General features: G+C 42.1%; 1 protein-coding gene across 1 annotated transcript; it reads right to left on the reverse strand.

Annotated features, from left to right (window-relative positions):
• Positions 1–224: 224 nt before the first annotated feature.
• Positions 225–8,244, reverse strand: NOPCHAP1 (NOP protein chaperone 1). Its single transcript, XM_067536261.1, has 4 exons — positions 7,746–8,244; positions 5,680–5,766; positions 3,652–3,788; positions 225–1,296 (listed from the first exon to the last, which is right to left on the reverse strand). The coding sequence occupies exons 1-4, from the start codon at positions 7,855–7,857 to the stop codon at positions 1,108–1,110; spliced, it is 525 nt and encodes a 174-aa protein (XP_067392362.1). The 5' UTR covers positions 7,858–8,244; the 3' UTR covers positions 225–1,107.
• Between the last annotated feature and the right edge of the window lie 1,746 nt (positions 8,245–9,990).

Raw genomic sequence — 9,990 nt, forward strand, 5'->3', positions numbered from 1 at the left:
TAGGCTAGTTTCCCTCCAGATTTAAAACTGGTTGAACAGTTTAATTCTAATGTACCAGAATTAAAAAGTGGAAACTAATCACTTCCAGCACTGTGTCTTTATAGTGCTAATTTCCCAAGTGCTGCTGCTTTTCAGAAAGATTGATTACTAGCAACACGAGTCAAAGGAACTGCTTTGGGCTAATAATTTACCTAAAAATAATCCATAAATTGAATCAACAGCAATTGATGCCAATAAGATTTTATTTTTCCTATTAGTAAAGAAAAATAAGAGGACATGCTCTTCAACGAAGACTGGAAACGATACTGATCGTTACCTTGATGAAATGTTACAATTATCTTTAAGGAAAACAGATATTATTTAAAATTATATTTTTATTTTAAATCCTGTGCTTAACTGAAGCTTTCCAGTCAATCTTCAGTAGCTGAGTAAATACAGTAAGAATATAACTTTGAATTATTATACAAAATACTGTTTCTTTGAGAAACAAGTTATAATATACAAAGGCATTCAGATACAGCATCTGTAAAGCAAAACATGACTAAACTAAGTACAGTAAAATTGCTTCCTATAAAATTAAGGAGGCAAGAATAAATTAGGCATATTTTCCTTAGACTTGACTTAAAACACTGAGTGTGCTCACCTTTAGTATCAGGTAGTGAAGACAAGTATTATATACTTTAGTATCTTAACTTTTTATTCCCTTCTCAAAACACAAGCTTTGTCTTCCTCCTATCTACTTGTTTCCCTCCCCTGAAGCAAATATCTCTACACCCTAGTAACCCTTTCTTCACCTTGCAACAGGCGAAAAAGGCCATACTTCTTACCTAGCTTTACAGTGTAACCTCTCAAGTGTAAGTTTTATGCTTTCTTCTCCACCGTGACCTCCTAATGCAACTAACTTCTGTATATCTTGGGGGATAGGTCAGCACTTAGTCCTAATAGCACCAGCTTACCTCCCAGCCATAAAAAACTCTCTGTCCTGCTAAACACAGAACTCCCAGTGACATAAATCACTAGAAATTAGCTAGTTTTCTAAGGGTCAAGCCTTCAAAGTAATTAGGACACGTGATGCATTCAAAAATGGAAATCTGAAAATAGAACTATCTATTCATTCACTTTGCTGTCCAAAATTTCTATTTTGCCATCCTTTTCTCCTTTTTGTTTAGGAAGCTTAATGGTGTCTATGGTAACTTCATCAGTCGCACAGTTGTCCTCTTCAGATTCTGAGCTATCTTCTGAAATTACTTCCTCTTCATTTGTGTCAGAATCACTCAATTCAACCAAGGCCACATTCTGCAAGAAACAACAATTCTTTAAAATAAACAAGCATATCTACATATTGCTTTTATGATTTTTCTAAAAAATACCAGGACCGTAATATCCATGAACATCCTTACCATTAAGTCAGCAATTATGTGCTATGCAAAAAATAGGTAGAACTTGGTAGACTGGAAATATTTGCAAGTTTCTTAGGGACCACTATAAACCACATGAAAGTTTAAATATGAAGAACAGAATGTATAAACTTAACAGAAATGAGATGAAATTCAATAGTAATAAGTGCAAGGTCACGCACTTAGGGTCTAATAAGAATTTCTGCTACTAACTGGGGGCTTATCAGCTGGAAGCAACAGGGGAAAGAGACCAGAGAGTATTGGTTGATCACCAGATGACTATGAGTGAGGTTAAAATTTTGTCAGTTATTTTTAGTAAAAGTCAAGGAGAGGTCACGGGCAATAAACAAAAATTCATAGAAGCCTTGACCTCTCCCTGACTTTTACTAAAAATTTCTATAGCAAAATGGGGCTGGACGGGGGGGGGGGGGGTGTCTCCCCCTCCCTACTGGCTGCAGAGGCAGGGAGCTGGGGACCAGAGTTGGGAGCTCTGAGTCTGCAGGGCTCCAGAGCTCCAGTCTTCCTTCTCCTCCCCAGCTTGGAGCTCCAGAGTCTGTCCCCACCCGCAGTAGCTGCTCAGAGTTCAAAGAGATCCCCCACCACAGCTCAGCACTGCAGGTCCCTCATGCCCCCAGGGCTCGGAGCTCAGCCTGCCATCTACAAGGGTCAGGAAGGGATCCCCCCCTCACCACCCCCTATTCTAGAAGGGTTTTTTTTTTTAAATCTCCTTCCTCTGAAGCATCAGGGATGGCCATGGCTGGAAATGGGACATTGAGAAGGGTGGACCAGGACTTTGAGGTAGCACCTAGCAATCTGTCAGGTGCTTGGCTGGATTGTTATTATTCACACATTCAGGATCTAGCTGATCACTGTATGTGGTGTCAGGAAGGAATTTCCCTCCAGATCAGATTGGCAGTGATTCTGAAGCAGGGGGTTTCCTTCCCCTGCAGTCTGTGGGTGCAGGGTGCTTGCCAGGATTATCTGGGAATATCCCACTTATTTCCCTGACATTGTGGTGGCCTCAAGCACTGGTGCTTGATCACTTCTATTCTCTGTCTGTGGCACCTAATAGTCTAATAATCTCCTGTGGGTTGCAATGCTTCAGTCATTTCAGTTGAGTTTAGTGTGTAGGTGCTGGTGGCCTGTTACATACAAGAGGTCAGACTAGATGATCCAGTGTTCCCTTCTGGCCTTAAATTCTATGATTACAAATGTTTCTACAAAAAGCTTGAACAGAAAAATTTTAAAAAAATCAATTCCCTTATTTGTATTACTAATTTCACATGAAATTTTTAAAACAAAATTTCCAGAATCTAATTCACTCTTCCACTATTTACATTTTGCAATTGTCTCAGCCTAAGTAAATGAAACTAGATTAAGCTATTTTCGTATTTTGGATATGATCAGTTTCTCTTGGGGGTTCTCAGACCTTAGCAGAATGCTGCAGTATTTCAGTTAAAACACTGGAGGGGGAATGTTGAAATAAATACAAGCATTTCCGTTAAAATTAAGAGATTGTAGTTAAGGTTTTCTTATACTTGACATATCCAAGACATCGATTTTGGGCCTTAAACTACTTAAAAGTGTCCCTTCAACATAACTGAACACTGGTTATTGTTACACTTTCTATACAGTCTTAAATTACAATTTATTAAAAGTCAAATTAATTTAAATACAAAAACTTAATATATTTAAATTACTACAGTAGAACCTCAGAGTTATGAGCACATTGAGAATGGAGGTTGTTCGTAACACTGATATGTTTGTCACTCTGAACAAAAAGTTATGGCTGTTCTTTCAAAAGTTTACAACAAGACTTAATACAGCTTTGAAACATTAATATGCAGAAGAAAAATGCTGCTTTCCCTTGATTCCAAATGAGATGTGTGGTTGACTGGTCAGTTTGTAACTAAAGTGTTCATAACACTGAGGTTTTACTGTATTTGTAATTACAAAAGTTACACTCATTGTCAGGATTAGAACTTTAGAGGCAGCTAGTGTTCTGGGCTTAAACTACTTTATTTTCTGCAGTTTACCTTCAAGTTTCAATGGTGGACAAGATTATTTTGGTATGAAGAGCAAGTAGCACACTTTGCTTTAAATGTATAGTTTTGCATCAAAATTATAAAGGAATGTAAAGGAGGAAACCATGAGCTTTATTTTTCAAACAAACCCATTCTAAGATTGAGTGAAGGATCTAACATCACAGCACTAAATTTACTTTACAAAAGCAAAACGTAAGAAATACATTTACCATCTCTATAATATTTTCAAGGCAGCTGTCTAGATTTTCAATATCAAACTGCTGAGCTGGTGCAGTTGCCATTTCTCTTCTTAGCTCATTGTTTGCATGGGCCATCTGTGGTAGAAAGCTCTGAACTCTGTCCAAAACTAAGGTAGAAATAGTGAGATTATACCACAGATGCATTTAGATTTTGCAGTAAAAATGCATGAATCTCTCATTAATACAGGATTTAATTGTTTTAATTTTGAACTTTCAAGTTGTCTACCATATTTAACAGTTCATTTGAGGAAAAGAGTTACTACATATTAACCAGACTGCTCAACTTTTCATGGCACATACAGTGCAAAACATCCTGGATCTTGTACATCAGTCCAAATGGTTCACTAAGGGGTCATATCATGGCTTTTATGCAAGCTTTAAAAAAAAAAAAAAAAAACCTAAAATACAGCAAGTTCAACAGAAGCTCCATAGCAAAATTCTATTGTTTTAAATACATGGCAAAAATTGAAACACTCAGGACTGCTCCATGACAATATTAGTTCCTGTGGAGTATTGCAGCCTGCCTTCTTGCCTCTTGGACAGGGTCACGGGGGGAAGGAGGGGCCAGTGATGGCACAACTACCAAAAAAGTTGTGCTGCTTATGAGAGAAAGCAACCTCAGAAGTAGCTTTCTACCAAGTGTGTTATGCTGTCAAGAGGGCGGCAGCCTAGGTGGATAAGCAGTGTAGGTAACAACATGAAGGAACTAGCCTTTTGCAGGGATGTCTCCAAGCACCTTGAGACTTCCCACCAATGTTGGGATATATTTGCTATTTGGTGGGTCATGGCCATATCCCCATGGATGAGTCAACCCTTGCACTCACAGATTAACTTCTTATACTTCCAGTTTCTTCAAATAGCTTTCCCTCTCTTGCACTGGAGGAGATAATCTAGCTCCTAGCTTTCATTTTTTGCTGAAACCATGTTTCTCTTTGTAGTAAGGCTGCACTATTCTGATTCAACTCGTGAAGTCTCTTACATACTACTAATTTATGCCACACCACCAACTCTCCTCCCCAAAGAGTTCTGTCAAAGAAAGAACTCCACATTGCCCCCTTTATCTCATCTCAATTACAAGTATAAATTACTTTTGAACGGTTATTAAAAAGGAGTGACTATTTTAAAAAGATAAATTAGTGTCAAATACTTTATAATAGAAAACTGGTTTTGAATATAGAAATTAAAATGGTCATATGAAAAGCAGAAGCCCTCTGCACAATAAGCAAATGCAATCCAAGGCTGGTAAATCACTAATAATTTGTCTTCTATGAAAAGAATACAAATCCTAAAGATGTGTCAATTTATACCACAATCAGACAACACTGCCAGTTAACGCTGTGTCTTTGACTAGGGGAAAAGGCGCATGGATCAACTGCAAAAAGGAAATATCTTCTCTGAAGCCATTCACTGAGATCACTGAATAGTAATCTGGTTTAATTATTTTGACAGTGCTCTCTTAAAATCTGAGGTTAAGAAAGTAATTTCAATTTTAGAAGTCCATTTTTACACTACTTTGAAACGTAACACCAAAGGTTCAATCTTGCAAGCCCTCCGCATACAGAAATACTCCCTCTGACACCAATGGGAGTTCCAAAGCTAGGTTTGTTTTCTTAAGCCCTAAAACTCCAAATGTTTACAAAAAACTTAAGCAGAATTAATGTTTTGTGCTCCCTCTGCAGGATAAGTCAATTAATTACATGTGAAATATTCTGAGAGCTGTGCCCATTTCATCTGGTGAGTAAAAAGGCCTAATTAGTTTCAAGGGGCAACAGAAATAGAAGGGGGAAACATCCATATCTGCAAATGCAGAAGAGAAATTTGCAGATTCATAAGCAGCAAAAATAGGTTTCAAAGTTTAATATATGCTGTTAATTCATTTTTAAATGCTAACTACTTCAGCAGTAGGATATACTGGTGTTAGTATAATGTGCTTTTCGTGCTCACAAAGTAACTTAAACCGTGAGTAATGTAGTCCCCATTAGGAAAAGATGCACTTACTGTTACTCCTTGGTATCCTAACTGTTTCTAAACTTGTGGCCTTTTTGCTTGCATATTTTGAGTTAATCAACAGTGTATCATGAATACCTACAAAGAAAAATTACATAGGTTATTTCACTATTTACCCACGTGATGCTAGCTCCCTAATTTAGATCTTTCCCTAGGTTTGCACCAGAAAACAGACAATATGAAAGTTTTCATTAGTTGGACAAATTAACAAATCAACTCTTAATACGGCAACCTGGATTACCAATTTTAAGGATATTAATTATCATTAAAATGAGACTTTAAAGTGTTTATTTTAGGATGATTTTTTACCTCATCAAAAGTTTGACATTTCCCTAATAGTTTTGTCCTTTGAAGATCTGACATTACCTCTTTAGTGTTTTTTCTCTTATTTACTTAGCATTATGTCAGCAATACTAGGAATAGTTAATTGTTCTCCTTCAGAACATATATAGAGATTAACAGAAAAGCCTTTGCTTGAAAATAATATATGAGTATTCATAGTGCCTTGGGCTGAGAATCCAATCAGATCCCACAAACCATGGAGAATCAGGATCAGATCTCCACAAATACCTGGTTTTTCCATCAGGTGGCCAAACCAAAAAAACAATTTAAAAAATCATTTGGTTTCAAACCAAAACTGTTTCCAATTCTTCCCCATATCAGAAACTGGGGGGGGGGGGGGGTGGTAATATTTGAATCAACATTCCATTTAGAAAACAGATGGAAAACGAAAAGAAAAATAATTTGTTTTGACATTTTCAAAACCGGATCATTTCAACACAGGCAAAAATTTTGTTTTCAGGGGATTTTCTCTGCCACCAAAACTATCCACCAAATTCAACCCACCACTGGTGGATAGTTTTGGTGCCGCCAAACAATGCATCTGGTGGGAAATGCACTATTTGCCAATTAAAGCTGTCCCAATTCTAGTCAGGATGGGTTGGGTCTGGGCTTGGCAGCTTCCAGGCCAGGGAAGTGGGGCTGGTGCAGCCTTCCTGTTCCCTATGAAAGAGCCAGCACAAGCCTTAGAGCAGGGGTGTCAAACATCCAGCCCACGTGATGGTTACGGCCCACCAACCTTTTTGGTCTGGCCCCTGGCGGTAGCGTGCAACACAGTGACATCTCATTGCATTGTACTCTCTGGCAGTGTCGCACGCTGCCGCCAGAGGGTGCAACGCTGCGAGATGTCGCAGTGTCACGCGTTGCCGCGAGATCTGTGTGCTATGGCAGCAGCGCATAGAGCGCTGTGTGCACGAGACACAGCGCTCCAAAAGGCGGGAGAGGGACAGCGTGGTCTTGGGGCATCGCGCAGTGCTATAATTCTTAATCATTGATCGATTCTTTTAATCATAAAAGAGTTGTAGAAGTGAATTTACTGCAATTTTTATATCGCTGATATCTAGCAAATAAGGTATAATGCTACACAGAAATGGTTGTGCCTAGGATTTCGATGTATGGTATGTATGGCCCACCGGAAGTACATTTAATTCAAATCCGGCCTGCCATAGCAAAGGAGTTTGACAGCCCTGCCTTACAGCCCTGCGGCAAACCCAACCTAGTGCGGAGTAGACACGCACGGACCATGTTGGCAGAATCCGGATCACAGATCCGAAGCAGATGAAACATGGTCTCTGGCAGAGCTGTGAAAGGACAAGAGTCTGTCTGTCTGTCTGTGCTTTGCCGTCTCCAGGGCCCGGAGTCCAGCACAGGGCGAGGGGAGATGGATTTTTCAAACACATCTGGGCCCTCCACCCCTAACATCCCCCCCCCTCCCCCCGGAGAGCTGGAGCGGCGCCTTCCTACCCCCCCCCCTCCCCCCGAGCCGCGCCAACGGGTCTCTGCGGCGCGCGCTGCTCAGGCCGCGCGGCCACGCCCCGCCCCGCGCGCTGCCCCGTCCCCCCTCGGGGCCCCGGCAACCAACCGGCGCAGCACGCGAGCAAACCGCCGCCCTCCGACCCCCAGCCCGCGCCCACCCCGCTTCTCGCAGGCGGACGCAGCCTGCCTCCCTCCCTCCCCCGCAGCCCGGAGATGTGGCGGCTCGGGCCGGGGCCGGCTACCTCCGCCGCTCCCCACGGACAGCAACTCCCTGGAGGCAGCGGCGCCCGCGGCACCGTCCTTCCGCGCCATTGGGCGCCTGGGCCCAGCCACGCCGCTTTCACTCCCGTCCATCCATGTGCGCGCGGGGCAAGCCAAGGACGGGAGGGGGAGGAGACTCGGACCCGGAAGTCGGGCCGCTCTAGCCTAGCCACGGACTGCCGCCTCGGGTCGCGCTACAGCGCCGCCTGGAGGCCGGAGGGGGGCCAGCGCAGCTCGGGAAGAGGCAGCCCCTAGCGCTGGGAGATTTGCTCGCTGCCCGGCCCCGGGGAAGCCTTGACGTCAATGGGAGACGCAGCTGGGGGAGGACTGTCAGGGTGTGTCTACACCGGCTGGCAGGCTGCAAAATTGCAGACAGTTGTGGGTGTTCAGGCTCCTGCTCAAGTACTGCTCCATGGAGGAAGGTCCCAGAGCCTGCTCTACACCGCAGTTTTTACAACGCAGCCACTGCTGTTCATTGCAGTGTAAACACACACCCTTGGGGGCAGCCCCTGCAGCCAGGCCTTCCATGGGGCATGGTCCTCATTGCGGAGCCACCCTGAGAAACTGCTGTGGGCCCCATTACACGGCCCTGGCCAGTCAGGCGGCAGAGGTACCGGGCTACAACTACAGATGCCTGATTATAAATCTGTTGACACACGTTGTCCAATCAATGAAATGTCCTGATTGGATTTGGACAAGGACAAACCTAGCATTTCGGGGAGACAGTTAAGCCCTGACTGACCTGGCAGTGGGGGGTGCTGCTGCCGATTTTTTTTTTTTTTTTTTTTTTAAATTCCTGAGAATTTATGAGACTGAAGCACAGAGAGTTTCTGAAATCTCCATGATGGGACTTCCAACACTGAGAGCATGCAGAGATGTGGGGGAAGGTAAAACAACCTCCTGCCTTATTGACTAATTATAATTTCAATCTGCCTGTGTAATCTGATAAAATACTACAAGTAGGGTGTGAAATGTTTGTATACTTCCCCATAATTGCTCCATGTTTGTCAAATAATGTCATTATTCTTTATTATTTGGCTTACGGCAGCACCCAGGAGTCTTAGTCATGGACTAGGACCCTGTTATGCTAGGTGGTGTACAAACAAAACCAAAATACAGCCCCTGCCTCGAAGAGTTTACAATCTAAGTATAAAACAAGAGACAACAGACAGAGAAAGACAGACTGCAAGGTTAACACCAGGAAACAATGCAACAATATTGGTCAGCAAGATAGCCACTAGTTTCAGCACACCGGCAGCTTAACTGTTGTAAATTTTCTATAGGTGCAGTGTTATGTAATCATGGAATAAAGTATCACATAACCTAGGTTCCACAAAGATTTATCAACAAATGCATAAATCTCTACAGGATCAAGGCAACTTTAACTCTTTCTCGGTGGGGAAGAATTAACGATGATAAACACAGGAGGTGGAAGAGAGAGAACAGAAAGTTAGGCAATCTCACTGAGCAATTTTCTGATTTATAACTGTATTAATTAGGTATTGATATACCTTAATATTAACTTAATTTATTGCAGTTATGTTAATATGATATTATATTAGGTCATATTGTCTTGTATAAGCCTAAGACATTATAGTGAGACATATAGTGGCTAGGATTAAATGTATCCATTACTGTTGAATAAAATACCTACTCCCAGGACATAGGCCCAGATTAACCAATGTGAATTCTGCACTTGGACCAGGCCCCCATCTCAGGGGGCCCCTTGACTATCAGGACCCCTCCTCTCTCCACACACATACATACACAAAATAAAATAATAATAATTTAAAAAAACTCTCAAAACTTACACTCCACAGGCTGAGGTAGGGTGTTGCAGGGGAGGGCCCCACCTGCATGTTAAGGCAAGAGATAAAAGCGGAAGGGGGAACTAGGCCAGCTCTGCAGGACAAGAGCCACTGTGGGGTGAGTGTGGTGTGGGCTTGCTTACAACCACTCTCACACACCCCTGGGGACATGACCTAAACACCTCCCCAGGACCTCTCACCCAAGAGAAAGTGGGAGGCCCCCAATTTCCATAGTGCACAGGCCCTAAAATTCTTTAATCAGATTGAAAATTAATTACTTTGGTAACAATACACGACTCTTGTAATCTCTTAGATCAACTTTAGATGAATTCTTCTAGTATGCAGTTTTAAACCAATCAAAATCAAACAAAACAAATAAAATCACTAATGCAATTTGAATATTTCAAAGACACGTGAC

Source organism: Emydura macquarii, unplaced genomic scaffold, assembly GCF_026122565.2.
Source record: "Emydura macquarii macquarii isolate MOO-44397 ecotype Brisbane River unplaced genomic scaffold, CSIRO-AGI_Emac_v2 contig_3530, whole genome shotgun sequence".
Lineage (NCBI taxonomy): Eukaryota > Metazoa > Chordata > Testudines > Chelidae > Emydura > Emydura macquarii.

Bases quoted from the DNA above. Each gene is read 5' to 3' on its own strand.
- NOPCHAP1 (XM_067536261.1), bottom strand. From the start codon at position 7,857: ATGGACGGGAGTGAAAGCGGCGTGGCTGGGCCCAGGCGCCCAATGGCG. The intron at 5,767-7,745 runs GTAGCCGGCCCC...TTTTCTTTGTAG, and splicing joins GTCCGTGGGGAGCGGCGGAG to GTATTCATGATACACTGTTG. The intron at 3,789-5,679 runs GTAAGTGCATCT...TTTCTACCTTAG, and splicing joins TAGGATACCAAGGAGTAACA to TTTTGGACAGAGTTCAGAGC.